Source organism: Ixodes scapularis, unplaced genomic scaffold (assembly GCF_016920785.2).
Source record: "Ixodes scapularis isolate PalLabHiFi unplaced genomic scaffold, ASM1692078v2 PGA_scaffold11__112_contigs__length_91849675, whole genome shotgun sequence".
Lineage (NCBI taxonomy): Eukaryota > Metazoa > Arthropoda > Arachnida > Ixodida > Ixodidae > Ixodes > Ixodes scapularis.
Window position 1 is genome coordinate 1,213,389 of NW_024609837.1, and position 25,662 is coordinate 1,239,050.

Sequence of the window (25,662 nt, forward strand, 5' to 3'; positions counted from 1 at the left end):
ACGTGCAGCATTCTCAAAACTACCACTTTAAGGAAGTTTTAAACAAAAAAAAAAGTAATTTAAATTAAGGCCACCTACACCAAAGCACAAAAATAAACAAAAAAACATCTCAAGTAGCGCTAATATTTGTTGGCGCAAGATGGAATATGTGACCTTTAACCTTTTTCCTCCATAATAAAATTTTGTTCGTAATATTACGCAGCAGTGGCTCGACATATCACTCTGCCTATTTGTACCTCTAATAATGTCTACAATATTTTGTATGATACAAAATCACAAATAAATGAGTGACTGAATACTTCTCTAAACTAAGCACCATGTACAGGTTTCAACACCACAAGCTGTAGCTAAGCTGTAGAATATTCAATTAGTTTTAATAGTTAAGTCGATTCATTCTATGCAAAAGAGAAGGATACGAAGACACTTTTTATTGTTTTTGGTTTATTTGCGTATAGAACACATTTACTCAATAGGAAAGGGACGCATGCCAGCTGCACATTAATTAGAGGAACCGTTGCCACTGAGGATTTAAAATTGTAAAGAAATCTATGGAACCTTTTTATAGTTTTTGAAGTAAGTACGTTTCAGCGCCATGAAATCCTACATTTCTGTGGGGATCAGCTTTTCGTTGAACTACGGGTTAAGGTACTCACTCAGTAGATTTCCCACAATAGGCAGTGGGAAGGGGCCTTTCGGGTACTTGAACACTTTGTGGTAGAATCGCACCACGACATAAGACAGCAGGAACACTACGGCTGTCGTCAACCACCGCCAATCCCAAAACAGTAGCACTTTTTCCGACATAAAGCTCATGATGTTGGTCTGATCACCTGCGAAAGAATGATGAAGGGAAGGTTTTTAGAAATGGGCTCTTCAGAAAATCCAAAAGATGTTGTATGCCAAGAAACTAAGCGGGAGGAGGGAGAGTGAGGTGTTGTCTCCGACAAAACGGGTGACGACAATCAACTTCCGGGATGGCAGATAGTGGTGCGTATGCATCGCCGAATTTGAAAACGAATTCTATTTCAGCGCTAGGACCATGAATAGACATTATTTCATAGGATCATGCTGTCCAAAAGAAAATATGTAGATATCGACCAGGAATAAATGACAAATCCATGTTAAATATATATTTAATGAACATAATTACAAAATATAAATTAAAGCATGTTCAACGAACGATTTAATTATTTTCTGGAGGATACGGTGCTTAAAAAGGCTCGTATCTTCCTATCATAGGTTATGAAAAAATATGACAGAGGAATTTGGTTCTTAAAAACTCCCGCAGAAGGGTGAGAAAACAACTTCGCATGAACATTATAGACAGGGAGTTAGTTTTAAAAGGGACATATATCATTCCTTTGAGTGCACCTTTTTTTCGCAGCGAAGAACTACATTGAAAATACTATAAAATAATTATTTTAGGGGCACAATGTGTCTATGAGAATGCTATTGATAAGATGAGAGCAAAAAATGTATAAACCGTGTTATGTAGCATTTGTAAAAGATAGTGGCTTACGATGCATTTTGTTTTCTTAAAATACAGGACCCTGCTTGTCAAAATAACTGGCTGTACATCATGAGTAAAGTCATTATTGAAATGCGTTATGCATGATGATGATAACTGGAGAGCGGAAAAAGAGAAAGACGTTATTTAAAATATGTCTAAAATGAATCTGATCCAGCATGTTTTTTTATCGAAATTCGGGTGTTTTTAATATTATCCTAATGAACTATATTGTGCGGCTCTTATTTTTTAAATATAACAGAGCAGCACCAAATACTTTCTTCGTTGTTGTTTAGTAATTAAATACTTTTGACATCAAAATAAATGATTAAGGGAAGCACTAAAATATATAGGCACGTCAACAAAGCAATAAAATGCGAACTGTTCTTGTGAAGAAGAGCTGCACCTAGAACATAAATAGGAGTTTGGCATAAAACGTCATTTATCAAATAGGTTCCATTTTATTCCATTGTAAAAGCTCTTTGATTATTATAGTTCTTTGTATAAGGCATCGTATATATATATATATATATATACATATATAAAGAGAGAGAGAGAGAAATAGACTTTTTTCTTCAGGCAGCCGTAACAATTCCTGAGTGTTTTTCCGTCCTGGGATATATAAAATTAAGATATGGCAACGACGTATGTACCGTCAGGTTCGAATGAAATGCGAACAGTGACGGAACTTCGAGCCCCCTACCGGTGGAGCTTCCAAGCTTGGGTCGTGCTTGTTGAGGTTTAAACACATCGGAGTAGGGCACTGCGAGGTTGTGCGCCCTACTTAGATGTGTTTGTTTGAACTTCGCCAAGCACAACCGAAGCTTGTAGGCTGTGCTAGAAGTGGTCCCGAAGTTCAGTCACTTCGAGGTAGCATTTTATGTTTGCTAGAACAGGAAGCAATCCAAGCACCTGATAGGTATTTGAAGCCTATTTTAAAAGTAAAATGGTTAGGCACAAAACCAGTCGCCATGAATTTGGTCTATTACCTCCATACTTCAGCCTGTTGAATCTACCTTAGAGGACACTCGCACGGGCAGACTATTGCCGTATCAGAAGTGGCCAAACGCAGGTGCACAGGTAGACTTCAAAACAGCGCGTATATTGCCAGAATACACAAGAGTTATCAGATACGAGCTCCACGTGTATCAGCACAGATATTACAGACACTTTCTGCACTTATCAAGCGCACACAGATAATGCCACGAGGCTCGTAGCATACGCTTCTGCGCAGTCTTTCAAAGTCGAATTCTTGCAGAAAATGACGTTCGAAGGATTCCTGTTTAAAGGAGCGAGTTTCTCTCAGGAGGGACACGGAAGCAAGATTGTTACCTCTTGCTTTCTTTGGACTAAAACAATAAAGTTTTCGGCTCTTTCGAAATGTACCAATTTTGATTGGGTATTAATTTCAATATTTAAGAATTGTTTTGCCATACGTTTTATACTTAGAATTAGTTTCAGGTCAGCGGTGTCCCTGTCGACGTCCTTACCCTCATGTTTCGTAAAAATTGAGATATTTACATTAACGAAGATCCCAATAAAAATGAACGATCAGAGTCCATGCAGATATAAATAAACCTTCCTGAAATCGTCATTTACTGATCTTTTGCTGCTTGGGTGTAGTAAACAGTTTGCAGATATAATCATAAAATATGATTCCATTGTACAGTATCTTGTAAATGTAACCAGGCGTGGAAGTGTAAAAGAGGCGACGCTTTTCAATTTATGAAGTCAGAGACTGAAAGGTGTTCCAAGATCGATTAGAACCTTTGTCCCAAAGGATAACGAAACATTCCTAGCAAAACGGCTACATCTAAAGCCGTGGCCGCGTATCATACAAAAGACCGTCTACAAACAAATTCGAACGCGAGCCATATCGAGATTCGTGCTTTGAATGCCGAATGGCACTGCGTTCGAGGAGAAACTTGGCACACGGCATTCGAACCAGGAATATCGCCGTGACTCGTGTTTGCAGACTGTCGTTTGTAGGATGTATGAACAGTGTGACCCCGGCTTAAGGGTACCTGTGCATAGGATTTGTGTTGGATTCCTAACTGGACAGATGATATACAGAAACAAACACAGGGTTTCGCAGTGAGTCCAGTCACTAAGTAATGTTTAGTGCAGGACAAGTGAACGATTAACCTACCAATTAGTTGATTATTGCTTCAATCGCGATTAATTCTTTTGACCGGTTAATCGGTAAAATTTGACAAAAAAAAAACAAGAAAAAAAACATTATTCAACCTCATTACACGGACGTGGACAGTATACCTGTATGAAGGGCACATTTTAGGTGCAATTGTAACCCAATGTAAACTGTAGGGGCGAGATTTTCTCTCCAGACAAGTGAGAATTACACGTGTCGGCCAATTCAATGCCGTGCGAGAGTTCGTTTTGCACCGTAGAGGCTATCTTGCCGGAGAGTATCAACGAACGAACCCCTTTGCCGCATGCAGCTCCATTAAGAATCCTTGAGAGTGTTCGAACTTATATCAACTGTATATCAAGTTAGATGCATAATCTAAATTGTTACTGCGCCGTTTTATCACATATTCAGTAAATGCAAAAACAAAATTTAAGTTTTGACCTTCTAAAAATATCATGCATCGAAATGTGCGCGAATCAGTAATGGGTAGAATAATAGCTTAAAGCAATTTCTGATCCCCGCCCAGCGCTAAATGTGTACTCACCGGTGCCGGCGACAAACTGTTTCAGAGCGTAGGCCGCGCAGCGTAACTCCGAAGACTCTTTCTGGCCAATGACTGAGTGTCGGCCGAAAGGCGCCACGGCAAATACGACAGGAGAGACCGCGGAATGACCTCGACCGCACAGGGGAGCAGATAGCGCAGGCAGAATAAGTGGGCTTCGTGTATTGGCGTTTGCCCACGAATGCGATCCACGGCCTCGTAGAATAAAGGCCGTGGCCAGATGTTTCGGACAATGCGCCCGGAGCTGTGTTCACCCACGTGCGGCTCTGGAGTCATGTCTTGGCGGTGGTGCTATGCGTAACGCAAGTTCGTCTGCTTCTTGACCAGGGGTTGCGATTATGCCAGAACGCCAAGCTTCTATTGGCTGCTTGAAACAAATTGTGGGTAGACCTGAAGACATCTCGCATTGAGCTCTACCCACTTTCCTTTCAATCAAATTCAATCATTGCTCAGCGTCGTTTTGACGTCGTCGGGACTCCTGCGCAGGAAGCAGACGAACTTGCTCTCGGCATTGTCTGCGCAGCACGTTTTACAGGCGCTCCACGCGAACCTGGTTTCCGTTCACGCTCACGATCACCCAAGCCTGGTGTGGGCGCACTTGGCACTTGGACTTTTTTGGAAACAGCCTGCTTAAAAAGAAATTTCGGAATGGGTTTCTCCGCTTTGGTACACTCATAGGTGTTTGTAAGGTCGTCCTATACCGTTAGAGGTATAAACACTTTGCGCAGCTCGTATACGCGCTAAAGCAAAATAGTTTATCTCCTTTTTTATGTTCATAAGATATTGCGAGAGTTTGTTTTGCTCTTCATATGCTAGGTGTCACGTGATACATCGGTGAAAGGTGAATCGTGTTAACCTTCTTGGTTGATAGATATAAATATTGGGCACTTGCTGTCCAGCAGAGCAGTCGTGGAGTCAATCGATGCAGTTCAAAGAACGAGGTCTGAAATTACTGATGCTATTGATAGCTTGAGAAACGCAGGCCGTAGCGAGTTCTGAACAGGTTATTTTGGCTGCGCCGACAGTTAGCACGCAGCATCAGCCGTTAAAAACGGCGAAGGACGAATTGTGAGGCGAAAAGCGTGGTCATAGCGCTACGTACGTCTTGCGTTTGTCGAACCATCAGTGATTATACGAAAGTAGCATTAACAAGAAAATCGACACCTCATAATTTGGTGACTGCGACGTTTAAATAGGAGCCCAGATTTCAATAAAATGTTTTAATGTCGCGTCTTTCGCTCGTTCAGGATAGTAGAAAACACAATTAGTGCAGTAGAGTATTCCAAGCTGTACATAGACGTCGAGCAGCTTGTGGTTCTTGCGAGTCTAGTCCCTGCGAGTCAAGACAATGTCCTCCTCCCAGGGAATTAGAAACAGGTTGGAACCGACTGGCTTTATGGCGGCGTCCGCTTTTCCTTCCGGAGCGCTGATGTCGACTCGCTGCATGAAGCGGACAAAGACGTAAAACATGTCCACGTGCGCCAACTTCTCGCCGGGACACGTCCTGGGGCCCAGGCCAAAAGTCATCAGCTGCGGCAGTAGTTCCTGTTTGATCTTGCCCGTGACAGGGTCCAGGAACCGTTCCGGTCTGAAGACCTCGGGGTCATCCCACAGGTTTGGGTCGTGGTTGATGGCGTAGATGTTGTAGAGGATGCCAGTGTCCTTGGGAACGAACTTTCCCCCTGTCGTCGTATGTGAATTAAAAAGACAGCTCAGAATTACGCGATAGATGTACTTTTATTATATTCGCAAAGAAATGTCAACTTTACAGATGAGGCATCGGTAGATAATTTCAAGTTTCGTGCCTTTTAATATATGATGGCCTCCAGGGAACGCCACGTGCCATGGAAATTAATCCTGCGCTTTTAACGTATGGCGTGGCTACATTCCCCCGCGAGTTGACGCGTCTCTCCCGGACGTCACGCGACGCGATGCATGAAATCGGCTTCGATGGCACGTGGCGTCTGCTGCGGTCCATCGGAAGATTAAACGGAGCGTAGCACTTTCTTCCTACGGGTGTATGAATTCTTCGTAGCGCTGTGTGCCCCGTAATGATTTAGCTCTTTTCAATTTAATGCCGGCATAACACTGTCCATTCTAATGTACCGCAACTAAATTAATGCGTTTGTGATTCGGCTCAGTTAATTTTATTAATTTTATTTAAATCAGTTTTCTCTTAGTGCCCGAGGGCATTACATAGAGGGCTGGGTTTGATATACAACGCGTTAGAAATAATAGAAAAGCCAAAAACATATTACGAGGCATAAAGTAAAACATTTGTCATTGAAACTTTATCGATCAGTGTCATTTATGGCGACAATGGTCGTGGGAAGGCGATTCCGATCTATAAAGGTTTCCAAAAAAAAAAAAGACATTCAAAGTGGATGTAATACAACGTGGGATTCTAACTTTTAGTTCGTTTATAATGCTATGATATATAAGATGGTTCGGAAAATAGTGCATGGCGAAGTTTTGGGTTAGAGTGAGTGATGAAATTTGTCGAAGAAGCTTAGACGAGAAATTTTTCTACGAAGTGAGAGTTTGTAAAGTGGTAGGCATGCTTTCATGGAGGTGACGCTGGATGTGCGCTGATAATTCAAAAGAAGAAGAAAGAGCCATAACGTGATGAATTTGTTTTTGGGGTCAGTATTCTGGACACGTGTCTTTATTGTTTTTGTTTGTTTATTCGCCTATCACGTTCCTCTTTTGTATTGACGAGCAAATGTGGGTTTTGGGTGTCCCAATGTTTCCCACAGTGAGGGTGTTACGGGAGTGTAAGTTTTGTGCCCACAAATGCCCGCAATCGGAGCTGCTTTCGGGCATCCAAACATAAAGTTCATCGTATTAAAGCTGGACAGTTTTGAAACCACAGCGACGACCTCGTTCGACTGGTGCCAGGTGAGTAGGAGCGTCACTCTGACCATGTACTTCTGTTTTCTTCGTGCGCATTAGATACACAAAATGTTTTTCTTGCATTTTTGTTCCAGACATCTACTTTCACCAATTTTGATTATGATAAAAAAAAAACACTTCGTTCTTTGGCATATTTATACTAATTTCATCGCACCTGAAAAGCGTCCGCAAGTATCCGAAAGGTTACCGACAAATTTGCGAACAGAACAGTTAGATGTGTGTCTCATAATTTGATGGGCTAGTAAATATCGAGAATATTCTACAATACCGTCACAATTCCGCTGCCATTCTACCGAACCTTCATGAAGGGTCCTTAGAGATTTGAAAATAAAAAGTAATTCGCGTTGTTCAATGCCGAAGTGCGATTTCTTACTTTCACACAATTTGTTTGCACGTTAATCTCTATCTTCTATTATTATATGCTGTTTTCCACGGAGACGTCGAACGGCAGAGGCGCTCAACGGCTCTGGGTGAGCGAGGGAAATTCCTTAGCCCCGATTTCGTCAAAGTGTGCCTAAAATCTGAGCCAGAGAAATGGCCCGCTGTATTTGTCATAGTCAAGTAGCACGAAGCAGCACTTACCAACTTCTGTGTCGCATGTCGTGTTATGTGGCAGGCCGAGCGGAACGTTCGGGAACCTGCGCAAGGACTCCATGATGCAAGCTTGCGTGTAGGGCAATTTTTCTCTGTCTTGAAGCCTTGGACGATCTTGCCCTGTTTTATAAGTTTGATAAGATAAGGCACGAACAAAAGGAGAAAAGTCACGGCATGTCTTTGAAACGCCCGGCTTCTAGCACGGGGATCCATGCCACGGCTGGCTGCCAAACACCCACGCCCCGAACTCCGCCGGCCACGCAACGCAAGTATGAAACGAACAAACAAAGGTTTCAAACTAATAAATCAGAGAAGGTAGGACACATAACTGCAAGACACTTTAAAAAACTTTAAAAACTTTGCGAAAAAAAGAAATAAAAAGAGATGTTAACAACAATACGTGGCTACGCTAAAACACGGCGTTGCGTACCTGGAAGGCTGAGACTCGAGTTGGCGTACACTGCGTTCCTCGTGAATCCCATATATGACAGTTTGATCAATAAATCAATATCCAACTCCCTTCTTTTTCTCAGGCAGAGTTTTTTATTTTAGAGGCGGCACAGATACTAGAATGCCAAAGTCTTGCAGTACCGTTTCAATGATTGTCGCCATCAGGGATGTTTGCGTAGAAATAAGCTTTTCTTAAAGTAATGTGCCACCGTGTACCGAGACATTCAAGAAAACCGAAAAAAAAAAGTTACCCAGGTTTGTCTCTATTTCCGTCATCATCCTTTCTCTTATTTCTGGTTTCCTTGTCATGATGAGAGATAACCACTGTAGCTGTGCCATTGAAGTCCCGGTACCAGCTGACGAAAGACAAACGAAGAGAAATGTCTGTGAAACCGCACAAAAAATGTCTTCGGGTGATCAAAAGCGGTCATAGCAGTTTAGTTATAGCACAATCACGGTAAGAAACTTTTTCTTGGGATGTCATTTCAGCCATCGGTTGCCGCATGGTGTCGAAGTGAGCTTTCGCGACCACCATGAAATCTACCGATCGCAAAAGAACAGACAATATCTACTGCAGTCACGAACAGAGTGCCTGTAGCGATTACAAGGCGTTCAAGGCTCGCATTGTCATCGGCATGCTTCACGCTACTCAGGTCAACGTAATCGTAAAGTGAGACTTCTGAACATGCTCACAGGTTGCATTCATTAGTTAATTTTTATAACACGTACGTACGACGTCTACAAATATTATCCCACTGCGCATTGTTTATTTACCGAGAAATGTCTGGTATTTTGCTTTTTTTCATTGGCGAGTGTTTGTGAAACCGCTGCTTGTCGCCGCAATGCCTTAGAGTCATCGATAGGGGGAAGAGTTCGGCCATCCATTGTCCCCGGTGACCCCTTGTTGCCTCTTTGACTTTTTCCACAGGAGTGACATCGCGTCTAGGAACCACCTAGGAGCCGCATAGCGACCGACTAGCAAGGAGGGACGCCGTGCGAACGACGCGTGCCGGTCCGCCATTACCGATCCCACTCCCCAGGCGCGACCATGCCAGGCCACATGTTATTCCGTGTATGAACCTCAGTTGTTTAGATTTATTTTTAGAAAATTGCCAGATGTTGCGCCTTCCGCAGTTGAAGGGTTTCATCCGCGGCCGTCAATGTCTTCATTTTTGTATAACCCGGAAAGAAAAAAAAAAATTCAAAATGTATATAGTTGATGAACATCGAGAGGCTGCCCGCGGCAGGCTTCCGACTTTTAGGGGTAGGATTCTTGTTTCGACATGAAACGTTTATCTATAAAAAAGAGCTGTCCTCGAAGTTCCTGTCTTACGCGGACGGGTGTCAAATTAATGCTTAGTAGCTTTGTTCTCGCGACACAAGCTTTTCAACTTGCTAATTTCCCATGAAATAATGATGCTGATCCAGCCCTGGTTAAGAGCATATTGCGACTATTTGCAGCGGCAGACAGGAACGTCATATGCTATGCTCTGCGTAGCTTATTTTCCCTGCCTTTCTTTCAAAACCATAATGTGAATTAATTAAATGCTTAATTTATGACTTTTAATAAATGAATCTTTACGAATGAAAAAGCAACTTCGTTGATTTTTGCCTCTCGTTATTTTTTTATTTACTGACACGATGATGGATGCTTGGATCGCTTGCGCCCTTGCCGCTTGCGCCCTTGCGTTCTGCGAATTAGTTGAGATAATTTTACATTGTAAAGCACAATTTTCTTAGGACACACAGGTTCACTCAAGAGGTTCTCGTGTGACGGTGACATTCTCTAAAGCATTGTGCACATGTCAGCGCTCAACAATCCGAAAAATATACCGAAATGTTCTCAGCTAGGAACTAGAAGTTGTTCGCGTCTGTCGCTAGAAATCAAAAGACTCGACCTAAAACTTAAAACATTAAAATTTGCGTGGCGCACCAGGCGTACGCGATGCGTGTGAGCGGGATAGTGTAGCCGCGCGCAGGGAGCATTGACTGACCAGGTAAGCGGGAACGACCCTACCGCAGTTCCTGAATAAACACGAGACAGTGTAAGTACCGCTTTAAAACAAAATAGGAGAGTCGTACATTGGAGGGAACCGAGAGTCAAGCACACAAGTTTAGCGCCCCGACGCGGGTTGTGATCGAAAAGGATGAACTGGTGCGTGGCTACGGCGTTCGCGTAACGTGTCAGTGACGTAGTTGACCAGCTGTCTGGCAGGCCCCGCCCGTCAAACTCTTTCCCTATCTATGGCTATGCGTTGCTTTGCCACCTTCGGAAGCATAATACGGGAATAAATTAAAGGACAGGCGGAAACGAGAGCGTTGGGCAACTTAAGAGCACCGAGCTCTGATTGGAGGGATTAGTGGGTAAATGCAAAGGTCAGCTGCCTTTGCTTCTACCCTCCGTCTCCCCCCAGTCAAAGCGAAGAAGATCGTCGTCTGCTCCGCGCGCAGTGTCTGGCGTTCGGCGTGCAGCGTTCGAACGCCAGGCCCTGCACCAAGGACGGACGATGAGCGTGTTTGTTCTGTAACTGCAACTTATGGTCACTCACATAAAAAAAAAACGATGCTTACAGAAGTGTGTGCTCCAGAAAGGTATTATACTCACCACCAAAGATGTCAATTATGATCTGAACCATATTGGCCTCGGTTAGATGTTCGGCGTCGTTTTTCGCTTGCTCAATGGCCTCGTCCCTTGCTGCCAACATGGAGTGAGTGAAGTTGTCGATTTTGCCTGAGGACAAGAAACGCCACATTTGGTTACACCTTCACGCAAGAATTGACCATTCTCCACTTCGGCCGCCCTGAGTAAAACACGAACCTTTTCACCTTACTTATTACGTTGTAAATCCATGAGTCTGTAACTTGACAAAGCTTAACTTCCGCCAAGTCGGTTGTTGCTTTGGCGTGCTCAGATTAGTGTCACTGCGTCTTATATATAAAATGTCGGTGATGTCTGGGACCTGAATAAAATGTATTTTGAGGAAGAGCTAGGTACGGTTGCCTAATTTGTTTTTGAAAATAAGAAATAGCTCAAAGGGGAGCTAGATCGGTATTGTATTTCAGGAAACGCACCTAAATCTTCTTCATTTGAGCTCCAGAATCTCAAATATCAATTTTTTTTTTCTAATTTGGTGCCAGGAGGTTGCATAAAATTATCTAAAAAGGTATCGCTGAAGTCCCTCCTTCCCAGAGCGTGACGTCACGAAAGGAATTTTCGGAATCTCCGCTCTCGCGCGTCTTGAGCGCCTATGAAAGCTACAGCCACGCCCACTCTCGCTATTTTTTTTAAACAAAAGTGGAAAAAAAACAAAAACGTCAAGACTCGTGCGAGTGCGGTGGAATATATATACCTAGCAAGCTTGCTAGCGCATGCGCGGCCCTCAAGCAACATGTGCTTGGCGGCAGAAATATCTTTTTATGACGTCACGTCTGGTCACAGGTTTTTCGTGTTTTGTTTACGTTTGGTTGCATCTTCGGGAAAAACGAACGTGATATTCAGATTCACGGGGCAAAACTACGCTAGAATCAAGTTCTATTTCGTTTCTTTGAAAGACGTGTTTCAGCTTTCCTTTGAAGTGCAGACCAACTAATCTGTTTAAAGCAAAAAAAAAAAAAAAGCGGGAAAATAAAACAGGCCGAGAGCGAGCCACACTATATTTTTATCTTGTACACCTTAACAAGAAGCTTTGCCATGATACAAAAATAAAAACGCTTAAACACGTGAAATTTACATGTATGCATTGAGCATGATGGTAAGTAACCCTAGCCTCGGGGTTACCGTCATATTCATTGCGCATTAATCCTAGGGTGGCAAAGACCAATGTGCGGATCTGAGGTCACGCCGCAGAGGTGTGGCTGCTGCTGGCACAACGCATGCACAGAGTATTCATTTCAGGCGAATATGGTTTCCGCGCATGCGCGGTCCCCATACCTTGCGCGGGCGAAAGTAGTCTCGTTTGTAATCGATGCGCTAACGTACAAGCTTTAAAAATACAATGAAAAACACAGAGAAAGAAAGATACCTTACCGGGAACGTACGATTTCGCAGCCCGCTTGTAAAGCGTATCGACTATCTCCATAAATTCCTTGAAAAGAAGTTCTACCTTCCTCTCTCGGTTTCTGTAAAGTAGACCTAGCCACGGTACAATGTCACTGGGAAGACCGTTGGGTGCAATTCGAAGGAATTCCCTGTTAATGGCTTGTAGCTTGGTCAATTCGGGGCTCTCCTTGTCGAACCTGAAAAGAAATGCCATAGAGGGCGTAAGTGTATATTCCTGTCGGTATCTACAGGGTGTTGTCGCGAGCTCTTCAGATCCTGCGCCATAAAGTGCACAAAACCTCAATTCACCACCGTTATAGGCATGTTGAATCAAGCTCTAAACTCGCCATTGATGGTTTCTTTCCTTTTGCTTTCGACTTAAGCGCTACAAAATCAGGGAGGTAATGTCTACATTAAGTACAAAACGAGCGTGTTGGTTACTGTAAGTAAACATGAGGAAGATACATAGAAGGGGGGGACGGACAACGAAGACTTCCAACTAGTTGGAAGTTTTCGTTGTCCGTCCCCCTTTTCTATGTATCTTCCTCGTGTTTAATTAATGTCTACAAATTCGGATTACTTTGCTCCGTAGACGGACATGCCGATGATGTTGTAGAGCGTGTACTCAAACGGAACCTTTGAGTCCACTACATTGGGTCCTTCTTTCAGAGAGTCCACGTAGGCGTCCACCACTTCGCAGCAGAGAGTCTCCAAGGATTCACTGACGGCGTACTTTCTGCGAAGGCAGCGAGAAAACAATATTAGGGGTATATAATTTTCTGCAGACTAACTCATAGTTTGAAAATAATTATAGTTCGGAGAGCCTGCCAACAATGAGGACAAACTTCAAGCGAAAATGCACTTTATTTTTTGCTCGATGTACGTGCCCGAAGTATAAGATGTGAGACCTGAAAAAAAAAAAGCAGCATCTGAGGTTGGTGTTGAGAAATCGAGGAATAAGAAGGCAATTACGCTGGACAAATCGGTCGGTGCGAGTTTTTCCTTTACTGTTCGTTTTTCAGACTGATAAAAAATACAAAAAGCATGAGCTCCCGCCGCTTCTATTCTTCTTCATCGTCCGGTTGCAACAGTTGGTCTTTGTTTTTTGGGCGTGTTGTTCTAATGGGACAAACTAATATATTTTATTTGTCGTTAACAAAAATTGAACAAACATAGAGCGTAAAATGTTCGCTGTGATTATTATTTAATTATGAAGCCAACAATGTATTAATTCATTGAATTAGATTTATTTTTTGAAGATGTAGCGTGATAAGCGACTGAATGAATACATGCAACTTAAATATGAATCGGCGAAGTGTTTTAACACAATGTGTTTCATTACCATCTCTTCCACAATCTTTTAGTACGCGCAGAGTAGATAAATATAGAACTGTGTCAATTACCACTTCACAAACTTTAATGTCGCGTGTTACTCGAGTGCACGGAGCACCAGACCCACGCGCAAAGAACCGTCGGATGGGTCATATGACGCTTCAAAAAGACTGCCGATTCTGGCAGGATTCGGTATGGTGAGATTCAGTCATGACATCCAAGATTAATGATGTTTTCACACATAGAGTATTTACACGCAGACAAAACGAAAAATAATGCCTGTGTTTTACGCGATTTCGATTTCTAAAATTATGATACGTTTGTTTGACTTTTACACCGTTCGCGTGCTGTTTCGTAGAGCGTGATATGCGCAGCAGGCTAATTACATTGTTAATTGGTCCGGTGTTCTATGAATCTTTGGGTACAAAGGCAATATGTGCAACGCCATTCACGATTCACGATGAGCTTTGCTCCGTCAACTTAAAAAAAATATATATATAAACAAACTGTTATATCTTGAATTAAATATTGCACCATCGTTCATTAAATAGTTGAACATGAGCTAAAACATTAAGTAAATGTGTTTATTTTACACATTTGTCTTATTGAGCACATTTGAAAGCAAGGACATGATGATTAATGTTGAAGAAACCTGTGTTCTCTTATTCACGCCGCCCAGAGGCGCAATTAAGGGCGGGAAGCGAGGGGCGACACCCTCCTCCCCCCCCCCCCTTTTCCACTCCAAGGGCGAATTTATTTTATTCAAAAAGGGCATATATTTCGTTTTCTTTAGAAAGCAATAACCTTTCGTTCTTGGTGAAATGACAGTTACCCTTGTCCGTAACGTCACATACGCTCGTGCTGTTAAATCTGCATGCAATGTTACAGCTCTTTGCAGCCCCCCCTCCCCCTCCCCCCCCCCGCCCCCCCCCCCCCCCCCCCGGGCATGACTCAGAAATATACCCCTGCACGTGCTGCCGACTAAGTGCTGAAACGTGCTGGTAAGGTTACGTTAGTTAGATGAAATATATTTCTGCTCCCCAAACATCAAGTGTCTTGGGTTTTAAACTTCAGGGACGTTCCTTTTGACAAAAGCGCCACAAGACCAGGACAAGAAGTAAGAGACACAGCACAACAGCTACCTTCTAACTGACTGTTAATTCAAACAACGAAACCTATTTATACACCCAGTTGGGCTTCTCAACCGGGAATTCAATTTTCTATCTTTTAGATAAACTGTCGGAGCACTTTACATCGGTCACCCCCTCGCATTGTGGTGTTGAATGGTGCATACAATTTCCTCAATATCTTGTTTCGTATCTTTCTCCAGAATTATTTTTTCTATTTCAAGGGCACAAGGACATCTATAAAAATTAATATCCTATTCGCCCGAGAGGAAATTCCCTACTGACAGCGCGTGTTCTCGTGTGCTGTCATTGACGCACCCGCCCGTTTGACCTCACCTCAAGTCATAGAAACTGTATACACGACCGAGGAGGCATGACTACAAACTACTTTGAGAGCTTATTTTTGCACACGTCACCCTCATTTTTTTGTAGATTTTTCGACAGCGACCAGATGACTTTTCTGGGGCCGAACAAACTATCGGCCCATCAAAGTGCGACGCCACCTTTTTAGGTAGTGCCAACTCTTGTGTATGGAGGGTATGACGACGCGTCTCACTTTTTTCCTGGACCTGGGTGCTTCCTCATCATTATTTTTCCTCTTAATTAAAAAAATACAACACCAAAAAACAAGTGTTTCGGCTACCCCTTGAAAAAAAATTATCAGGGTCGCCCTACAATCTCGTTCGTCCCACCTGGTTGAAAAAGCTGCGTTTCATTGTGTGTCGGCTCGATTTTGCATGGGATGTATTAATTAGGGAGGAGGCGATGCCTCTTTACCAACTTAGATTAGGCTGAATTGAAGGGTAACACCCGTTTCTTTCAACGTGGCATATATACTCCCTGCACACGCGATCTTTTTGCAAATTTAAACTTGAATCCAGAAATTGCAGTTTCCTTGACGTCCTTGTCTTGTGCGAATTCAATGAGAAACTTTTGAGGACTCTTTAACTATCTTTGTCATTCAACACTGTGGGCTGCGATACCAGCACTAGGAACTCATCCACTTGACTTGTTATCTTAACATCCCCTTCTGTTTCTAAATCGTTGAGCACACCCCGGCCAAATCTCGCCAAACAATATTGCACAGAATGGGCGACACGTGTCTCGATGCAGATCCCGTGTTTTTTTTTTGTAAATACAGGTCACCTTCAAAAGACACCAGGGGGGAATCTAGGCAGCATAGGATCAGTTCAATGAATGATTCGACACTAAGCCCACTGGTTCATTTAACAGATAAAGAATTTTCATTCCTACTTGAGAAGACCGATTGGGCGTAAAAATGCTTTGTGTTTCTTCAATAAACTGTCATTTTAAAGTAAAGCTTATGCTGTGGACTTACTTTCCATCCTTGTCTTGTCGCGATTTTGTAAGAAATATTGATGTACGAACTAGCCTATCTTTCAGTATCGTCAGGGACGTTCTTTATTATGGTAAGTGCGTTTTACTTCTTTAGAGTACCTTCATAGCTTCCATGGAATTCTACTGCTCGGGCGGTAAATGTCACTTATAGGTTTTTTTTTTTTTTTGCAGTATTATTAGGAGTACAACCCGACTCATTGACTTTCAGTTCGCTAAACTCTGTCTTAATAGTCCTTCCTTTTTGAACCCTCTAAATAAAACTTTACTAAAACATGTGTATTCATATCAGTACCAGTACAACCGCTCGATTCGATTACCTTACTGCGGTCAGCGCCACCTTTCTTAGCGCCTTCCATGTAGGTGTGTAGTCCTCCATAATGATGTTGTGGTTTCCTTGCGTTTGGAGGTCACCTGAAGAAAAAAGAAAATGTTCGCTTGAAACACTGCCCCTCCCCCTCCCCCGTTCATTTCTTTCTATAATTCATGTTGATGAAGATTAGTCCAGACGTTTTAAAGATCACATACATCAGGCTGTTTAAAAAAATATAAAGGGATGAAGCAAGAAATTATTTGCGCAGCCCCAAACAGCACGCCAGACACACGCCTAAGTTGGCCCAAGTGTGGCGATCCTGGGGGCCTAACTTGTGCCTGTACTTTGTTTCAGCTTAAGTCCATACGCAGCCGGCGCTACGAGCAAATGGACCTGAATTAGCCAGCATCAAAGCGCGAGTCATTGGGACTTTTCTGTTTCGGATTTGTTCAGCGATGATAGAGCACGCACAAAAACATGTCGAACACCATGATGACGCACTTTTCACGCTGTTTTATTTGTCCCATCAGCTGGTATATGTCAGTTACGTCTAGACTTAAAGCGAAAAGAACTATCAAACGATTTTGGTTGAAGGCATTACGTAGTGCAAATGTACTTTACTATTTTATAGCTTCTTTCAGGTTCACTACAAAATTGACAAAGTGCACGGCATAAGCTACGAATACCACGTATCAGCCAAGTAACCCGCAGTGAAGCCTAATTACTGGTCTTGTTCGGGAATTTAGGTTCAAATTCGCTAAGTGAAAACTGAACAACCGAAGCCTAATTCTGGCCGCAACAACTGAAGCCCAAAGACGTCAGGCTAGAACCGAACAACTAAGCAGTAAGTGCAGATCTGGTGCTTGTTTGACAATATCAGTCAAAGAATACCAATAATCTGGCCAAAACAATATCAAGTTAATTTTTTTCTTTACGTTTTTTCTGTGGGTTTTTGGGGCCATCAATTGTCCGGCCAAAACAAAATTTTGGCCCAAATGAGTCTGATACACGGGGAATTATAGAAAAGAATCAGGCAATGCCTGAATGTTTCAGAAACGGGTATGACAGAATGGCAAATCTTTGGAAGCCGCAGAAACGTAGCCAATACCGCGCTAGACGATATAGCTTCTGCTAGATTTCTAAGAGTTCAATATACTGAGAAGAAAAGAAGATGAAGACGGGAAGGAGGCTACATCCATCACGTGCCTCTTGAGTTCACACAGCCCTCAGAAAAAAATAAAAACTCGAAACGCCCACGGCCATTCTGAAACACGCTAACAGATAGAGATCTATACCTTTACGCCAAGGTTCTTATATACCGCTCATCTCTCGCGTAACATTAAGCCAACATTATCTAAAATTGACGAGTCATTGAATACCAATTTAAATTTAGTCAACGAGGGTGCAGTAAATAAAATGGGGCTTTTTTGTAGTAGCAAGGCGTCCGTGCAATGAAGACGTTGTAATTAACTGAGTAGATATGCAAGGACGTTAATGCAAATATCAAGACCTGACAGATACAATACGCATAATAGAACTGCTAATATCCAAGCAGAGAACCAATTTAAGTGACCGCACCCTTTATTGAGGGTTGACAACATGCAGCCGCCAACTCCGAACGCAAAGCAGGTAAAAGGAGCGGAGGCCCCTCTATATGTGACTCTCTTATATCCAACTCTGTCGAGCTTGCCTAGACGTTCAATGACGTGCACTTGAGTCGATGCGCTGGGGCGATGAACTCGAGGCGTAAACAACACGTAACATGTGAAACATCCGATATAACAAAAACCACCGCTCTAATCATCCCAATATAGTTAGCGGAAAGAACCAAGTAACGGCTCTTTTGTCGTTTTACTCTTGGGATTGAAAGGCTTTCATTGAAGTAATAGAGTCACTGACAAAAACAGAGGATGTGCCAAGTCCCGAGCATCTTTCTTTTCGGAGAGCAAGCTCGTCTGCTTCTTGCGCACGGGTTGTGGTGATGTTAGAATAACGCCGAGTTCAGATTGGCTTTGATTGAAACAATAGAGTTGAGACCTCAATGCAAGATGCCTCGAGGTCCACCCACTCTTTCGTTTAATCAGCCAATGAAAGCTCGGCCTTCTGACTTCATCGCAACCCCTGGTCAAGAAGCAGACGAGCTTCGCATAGCTTCGCAGACAATCAAGTTTCGGCTTTAGCTAATAAAGACGCTTTAGGACGAACTCCGAAGCAAGATGGGCGAGCATAAGGAGCGACTCCCTGCGTTTGTTAATTGCTATCGGTGCGTTTGTTAATCACTATCAGATATAGACATTTTCAATAAAGATTTGCTCCGATTTAAAAAGGGCTTGCGTAATCAATGTGGCTGATGTATACACCTAGTCACTCCTGAGCATTTTGTTCTATGTTGTCGTTTGCATTTCTTAGGTTACTTATTGTTTCGTTATTTGTATTCTTGTTTAGTACTAACGAGTGCACCAGTGCTTAGGCCTAGGTTGTTACTGGACACAATAAATAAAAGAATTATTACTATTATTATAGTAAGTTCTCAAGTGGGGTGCCAACTCAAATGGTAATAGATAATGCTCGTTGTAACTTGGAGAGGGATGCAAAAAACTACGGACACTGCATTTGCGCTGTACCACGCGCAGTGCACATAAGGCGGCTTGTTGTGGCGGTTCGATAGTCTGCCCACTTTCTGGCTCGCTCAAGGTGGTATACCATTTCAGAGCAACAAAAATAATGAACGTGAAACATTTTTTCCCTCGTCAAGGGTAGGGGGGGGAGGGGGTGGCCAGATTTGGTGAAGCCAAAAAAGTCGACCGCCAAGCTCGACACTAATCGGCTGGTGAAAAGGTCTCGTGACCAATGCTGATTGACTGCTTGGGGTGGATATGAAAGGTTGTGGAAATCTGCAGGCTTTCAAAGCCGACTAGCGCCAGTATCTTTCATTCCAGGAACTGCTATCAGGTTCATATCCCTCGTGTTAATTGTTATCTGTGCGCCGCGAGTGCAGGCGCCGGTTCGTCTGGTTCTTTTGCAGGAGTTGTGGCGACGTCAGAATGCCGAGTCCCGATTCGCTCTGTCTGAAGGGTATTCGGTAGACAGCAAAGCAAGCTCCCATCAGGTCTACCCACTATCCTTCAATCGGAGCGAATCTGAGCTCGGCGTTCTGATGACAATACAACCTTTGCAAAAGGGTTGTGTTGACATCAGTACAACTCTCTTGACATCATTACAACCCTTGCAATACAACTCTTGTCATTCTCACTTTTCATTTTATGATTTCAAAAAAAAAAAAAACAACGTTGTCGTGTTCAATAGCTATTGGAACAAAAGCAAACTACACTTGCCCATTTTGGAGGGGAAACGCCCAGCGAATTCGTGCCTTCTTTCGACGAACGCTTCCTTCACCAGCTTTTGCGTGTTGATGATCACCATGGGCCTCTCTCCCATCCACAACGTGATCGGGTCCCCGTATTTCGTGGACCATTCTACGGTCGCCTTGTAAAGTTCACTGGTGTTTCGGAGACCTACAACCGGGTAAAGGTACAATGGCAGCTTTCAGTGATCGATACATACTGGGCATTGTCGTGTCGCCCGCTTTTTTCTATACTTGCGAGCTGTGGGTGAATCTCTACTTCGTCGATCCTTCACTCGAGCACATTGTGCAAGCTGAAAGTTACGGCGTATGCTCTACGAAAACTCGCGAGACGGAACATGTCTTATGTGGCACTATTCATTTATGATATATTCGTAACTACACAAGACCTTTTTTAGGCTTTATCAATTCTTAAAAAAAAAGTTTAAAACAAATGAAAAATGTGGTGTGTACAAATGGGTCATATGGCCAGGGAAAGATTATAGAAATGACAAATCATCCCAATAAACTCTATTATTAGTAATGTATGTTAATAAACTTTCTAATTAGTTGACAAAGACATATAGTTTCGATTAAAAACTTGCTGATTGTTACCGAAGACTACTAAGTACGTCAATTGGAGAAAGGCTAAGATCGCGTAGGAAGGGCGGTGGTGCGCTTAATTTAAGACTCGTGCAACAAAGCGAAGGCCATAATCGCGAAAAGCGCCCGCGCGATTTTTTTAAATCTTTTATCATTCACATTTTGTCGCCGCCAGCTTTGCGCCTGTTGTACGAGTGGTAACCTTAGAGCGCAATACCGTGCTCTGATGAGGTTCGCATCATTTTTATATTTTAATTTGGTGGTTTTTGTTGACTCTCAGGAAATTCCTGTGGAACGATACGTTTATTTTCACTAATCAAAAAGTTAACTAACAAATATATTTCATTTTTACACTAGTTGTGATGATTAACTTCCTGTATTACGCCCCTCTGGCCATATAACCCATCTGCTCAGACTGCATTAATGTGCCTTTCAAGAGATTTTTAAAACAAATATCTAAACCCTTGAAAAACACATTGTGTGTTGGAAGGCGGGTCCTGGTGCGCAGATGTAATACCAAAATTATTTTTGATTTTTTTCGAGCCAATACTACAGGGATTCGTTCGTTCAGTCACCTCAGAGAGTGAAAAATAAGCTGAAATATAAGTTAATCTCGCTGCAATCAAAATGCAAAACTTCGAGTTGAAATCTGAAGTAGCGTGAACCATTGTAGGCGAAAGAGAAGAGATTACTTTGAACCGATATATTATGCAAAGAAATTGTTCTGTTAATATGCCCGCACAGTGCACCCTATATTTGTTTGCCTATCTGAACCGCTCATGATTTATATATAGTCTTTGAGGGCACAACTGAATAAAAGAGCGACTAATTATTCCCGAAGAAAGGCACCGCTCCTCAGGGTTTATCTCCGCAAGTTCCAGCTGAACTACGCAAGACATCATTAATTGTGTGTGGTAGAGCTCTTAATTTTACGCACCTTAAATATACAATAACTTTTTTTACTTATTTTACACGACAATGACACATTTCTCTCGGACATTAATTAGAGGAGGCCGCTGCCAGGTGACAGTGAAATTAAAATAATCAATGGAACGTCATTGTATTGTGCGCCTATGTATCTGTCTGTAGTTCGCATAAGAACTAGCATTTAATTACCATCAACTTTGTGACGCACAAAACGCTAATTTGCACTCACCGAGTAGATTTCCAACGACGGGCAGTGGAAAAGGACCTTTCGGGTATTTGGACACCTTGTAATAGAATCGAACCGCGACATAGGAGAGCAGGAAAACTAGGGCTGTCGTCAACCATCGCCAATCGCAGAGGAGGAGAGCCTTTTCCGATAGAAAACTCATGATGTAGCTAAATTATCTGAAAGGGGAAAAAATGAAAGTTTGAGAAATATACTCTCAAGAGAACCTTAAACATTTTGTATGCTGCAGAATCAACCCGAAAAATGGAGCGTTTCAGGTGATATTTCCCATAAACCTCACTGACGATAAACAAGTACGTGTAGCTTTTGTCATTCAATAGTCAATATTAAATGATTTATTTTCTCTCGGGAGTATAATGTCTATTACCCCTGGGAATTATGCAGACCCCAATAAAATATATAGAAATTTGAAGCAAGTTAAAGTCATTATGAATAAAATAATATTTACCACGAACTATAGAGTACCCGATGTTCAACAAACCATCTTATTGTCTTCTGGACGGTGATGTTTGCAAACAGGTTCGTAAGGTCAGACGTATTCAGAGAATTATAGAAGATAATTTTGTGTATTATTAAACAAATAAAAAAAATGCTGGCGAAGCGATGGCGTGTACTAGGTCAAGCACCAATAAAAAAATATCCATCTTGATGATACTTCAGGGAAAACATGCAAGATGTATTATGTAATCGAGAACAGCTTTATTGTAATGAAGGATCATAATCAAAGGGAGATAAAAATAGTATTTTCGAGATACTAATGTTCCTGGCAGCTCGAATACTCCTTGAATAAACACGTCTAACGATTTCATAGGTAATTTAACATCGCCTGTTTTATATAAAATGAGTGAAAAGTTTCTCCTTTTAGAAACGTATCGGTATGTCAAATGATAGTAATAATTAAGACAAGGCGAATGCTATTTGTATAAATATGTGAAGCGATTCCCAACGTAACGTGTCATCCGCTTTGTCAAATAGAGCGTCTTAGGATCCTTTTTTATTCTCTTGCAACATGTCGGTATGTAGATGGAGCTGGTGAACTTTAATGAACCCTTCTCAAAAACACATGAAGCAAAATTTTTGTTCGCCGTTTCTCTGGCGCCAAGTTCATGGTTGGATCCGAGCCTTGGCCGGATGATGAGGCAGCGCTTTCTTCATCCAAGCTGAGCAGAGTTCGCGCCAAATGCTCACACAACCCTCGTGTTCAATGCTCGCTGTACCTTACAGCTTAAGTCTGGACGCAGCCGACGATACGAGCTGATTGGACCAATCAGGCAACGTCAAAGTGGACCATCATTGTGTTCAATCATTGCTGAACCAATCGCAGACAGAAGGGGCTCAGTGGTCCGGGCTTTCGACGCTGCTTGATTGGCCTGATTATCGCGTAGCCTTGACTGTGTCTTGACTTTAGCTGAAACAAAGTATAGTACGTACCCAAACAATGGCGAGCTCGGATGATTGGCGCAGCAGCTACTATATGGCGCGCCACTTGGAACAGGGTATCGACAAACTCAACTCTATGACGTTCACGCCAATACGGTGGCGCTGCTGTAGGTACAGCGCATGCGCATATCTTTCGCCTCGTGCGAATCTGGTTTCTGCGGGCGTGCAGTGCCCTCACCCAGTAGGAAAACGCTGTCTTGTTTGTAAACAGTGTGTTGGTCGATAAATCGAGCGTCATCATCGGAGCGTGTGGTTCATTTGCGACGGCAACTGGAGAGCGTGGAATAGAGAGGCGGTTTAAAGATGTCTACCTTGCTGGTGCTAAAGGTATTCATTCGGTGTCTAGGTGCTTTTATGTGTTATTAAATATCATATTGCCCACGTCTAATTCTCGAATAATAATAGAGGCGCTCAGCGCGCCTTTATGGATGATTTTTTTTTTTTTTTCAGTATTGAAACATTTATGACAAAAAAGACACATCAACAGATTGGACAAGACACAAGAAATATAGGGACGCCAACGTAGGGATAACATGCGAGAGCTTTTTTTTAATGTTTATTACGTAAACAGGTTTTCGCTCTACAGTGAAAGTGATAAATTGTTTTAATTTATAAAATAGAGGAATTCAATCGGTAGAGTTAAGTGCATTGATCATTGTCATACATGGCCTTGAAATTTCATTATCCGATGAATCGCATCAATTCTTGAGAGCGTTTTGCAGTCCTAGAGTAATTGTATGATCAACAAAAACAATGCACATTCCTGACTTGCCGACATCTTTTATAGTTGCGGCATGCGGAAGCGATTTTAACGTCTAAAATGTATTTTATTGAAGCCTATTGAACGAATAGAACGATCAAATACAAATTACTCTTTACTCATTTTGTATTTCATCTCCCTACTTGAGCCTAGTCCTCGCCTCAATGAACGCTCCCCGCACCAAAAAATGTAAACCAGCAAAAACTACAAACGTCTTTTCATAAATTCCCAAACGTAGATCTATTGCCAAATGTGCAAACAAGACGCATATTCCCAGAATAAATAACAGCATCAGATGCCAGCTCCAGGTGTATCCGCACATATAGCACAGACACTTTCGTGCACCTCTTCAAGGTCTTTAAGCGCACAAGCAGGCGTACTTCCAGGCCATGGGTAGCCTGCACCTGTGCGCCAAATACCGAAATCATACGCAATCGGTCACCCCACTACGAAGCTTTCGGGAAGCGACATTAAAAGGAATGCAGTTTAATGGATTGACGGTCTTTATGAGGAGCACGGAAACGAGACACAATATTAGTTAAGTTAGATGAAACAGAACGCGTTGTATTTTTTCTGGGCGTACCTTTTTTTACTAGTATTTAGTTCAAATACTTGAAGAGAACTTGCCCCACATCTCTCATTTGAGACTTCAAGTGGGGTTACATAGACCTTTATTGGAATTAGGATAACATTTATAATAGTTCATAAGATAATATCGTCAAACGGTACACTGTTGTAAACAGTTTCCACGGATAATTCTAACAGAGGCTTGGTAATAATATATAATACCTATTAAATGTAACTCTACCTAGAATTCTTTCGTGGCCAAAGGAGAAAAATACTGCGGAACATAATATAATCAGAAAATAAGAGTTAACTATCCCAAAAGCAATTACAGTGAGAGAATGCGCTTTCCTTCGTCTGTTACCCAGAAAACAAAACATTCGTAACAGCGACATATATTAAACACAATCAAACAGGGAGATTAGATTCTATTTATATGGACTCGCATTAACCCTAGCTACGAAAAACGACAGAGTGATTGAGCAGCGTTGTACTCACCGATCCTTACGACGTACTTTCTAAACACGTAAAGCGAGCGTCGGCGCTCGGAACGTCCTGCCACAGGAGCGACCAACGCCCCCACAAAAGCGACCCACCAGAAATGACGTTGCACGTCGGATGGCCTCGAGCGCCCAACGGCGCAGATAAAGCACCGGAAAGAGCCCGCGGCCTTGGACAACAGATGTCGTCGCGAGCTGCATTGAAGGGGCAGCCCAGAGATTTCTAGGGAATTCGAAAAAGACTAGGGAGTTTTCGTATATCGCTTCTTTCCCCTCCACGCAACGTGAACTGCGCTTCGGCCCCTGAGCGCCGCTTTCCCTGTCTGCAACGTTCCGGTAGGGTGGCTGGAGTGCGTCTCCCTCCCGTGTGTTCACCGCATTCCCAGCAGTGGTCCCACGATTTGTGTCCATAAACGTCAGAAAAGTGTCGCCATGTTTCCTGTAACAATCTTGGTGGCGGCAGAGCAGCAGGGGTGGTTGCGGCAGACTCCCGCTCTGCCGCGGGTCGCTCTGCAGCTCGACAGGCGATAGAAACATAAGCGGACACGAGTTGGGACGCCGCGACGACAGCGATTCTGCGTCTCGTCGTCTGTTTCGGCAGCCTTTCATCGAGCAATCGCCGGAATCCAGACATCCGGCAGCACGACACTGTGGTCTCTTCGACCCAGTTTGTTGCCAAAACCTTCCATGCATGACCGAAATAGGACTGTATACACAGTATTCTAAGACACTTTCCAAGTACCGTGGTTTCGCATCTCAAAGGGGCTTGGGGAAAGAGTTACGAGACGGCTGAAACTATCTACAAAAACTTCCTGCTTTCTCGGTGGTTTCATCGGTGGTAAAACAGCGAACAGTGCTTGTAAGGTTTGTAAAGTTCGTATTTTATTACATCGAGAAACATAAAAAACAGCTCGTAGAGACGTCAGGCAGGATATC

The 25,662-nt window shown here is 42.8% G+C and overlaps 2 protein-coding genes across 2 annotated transcripts in view; both read right to left on the bottom strand.

Moving 5' to 3' along the window:
* Window positions 1-4,513, bottom strand: part of LOC8038213 (cytochrome P450 1A1) — a 36,270-nt gene extending 31,757 nt beyond the window's left edge. Inside the window, exons 1-2 of the mRNA XM_029989304.4 lie at window positions 4,201-4,513; window positions 654-830 (exon numbers count right to left, since the gene is read on the bottom strand). Coding sequence (XP_029845164.2) covers window positions 654-813 — 160 coding nt within the window. The 5' untranslated portion in view covers window positions 814-830; window positions 4,201-4,513. The remainder of the gene's footprint in view (window positions 1-653; window positions 831-4,200) is intronic.
* Window positions 4,514-5,423: 910 nt separating this feature from the next.
* LOC8038212 (cytochrome P450 1A1) lies at window positions 5,424-24,898 on the bottom strand. The gene is made up of 10 exons (XM_002400063.5): window positions 24,725-24,898; window positions 21,445-21,620; window positions 19,678-19,857; window positions 16,350-16,443; window positions 12,795-12,950; window positions 12,203-12,411; window positions 10,781-10,906; window positions 8,427-8,531; window positions 7,714-7,845; window positions 5,424-5,900 (listed from the first exon to the last, which is right to left on the bottom strand). The coding sequence occupies exons 2-10, from the start codon at window positions 21,602-21,604 to the stop codon at window positions 5,545-5,547; spliced, it is 1,518 nt and encodes a 505-aa protein (XP_002400107.3). The 5' UTR covers window positions 21,605-21,620; window positions 24,725-24,898; the 3' UTR covers window positions 5,424-5,544.
* Window positions 24,899-25,662: the final 764 nt, after the last annotated feature.

Bases quoted from the DNA above. Each gene is read 5' to 3' on its own strand.
- LOC8038212 (XM_002400063.5), bottom strand. From the start codon at position 21,604: ATGAGTTTTCTATCGGAAAAGGCTCTCCTCCTCTGCGATTGGCGATGG. The intron at 19,858-21,444 runs GTGAGTGCAAAT...ACCCGGTTGTAG, and splicing joins CGTCGTTGGAAATCTACTCG to GTCTCCGAAACACCAGTGAA. The intron at 12,951-16,349 runs GTAATCGAATCG...CTGCCTTCGCAG, and splicing joins GTGGCGCTGACCGCAGTAAG to AAAGTACGCCGTCAGTGAAT.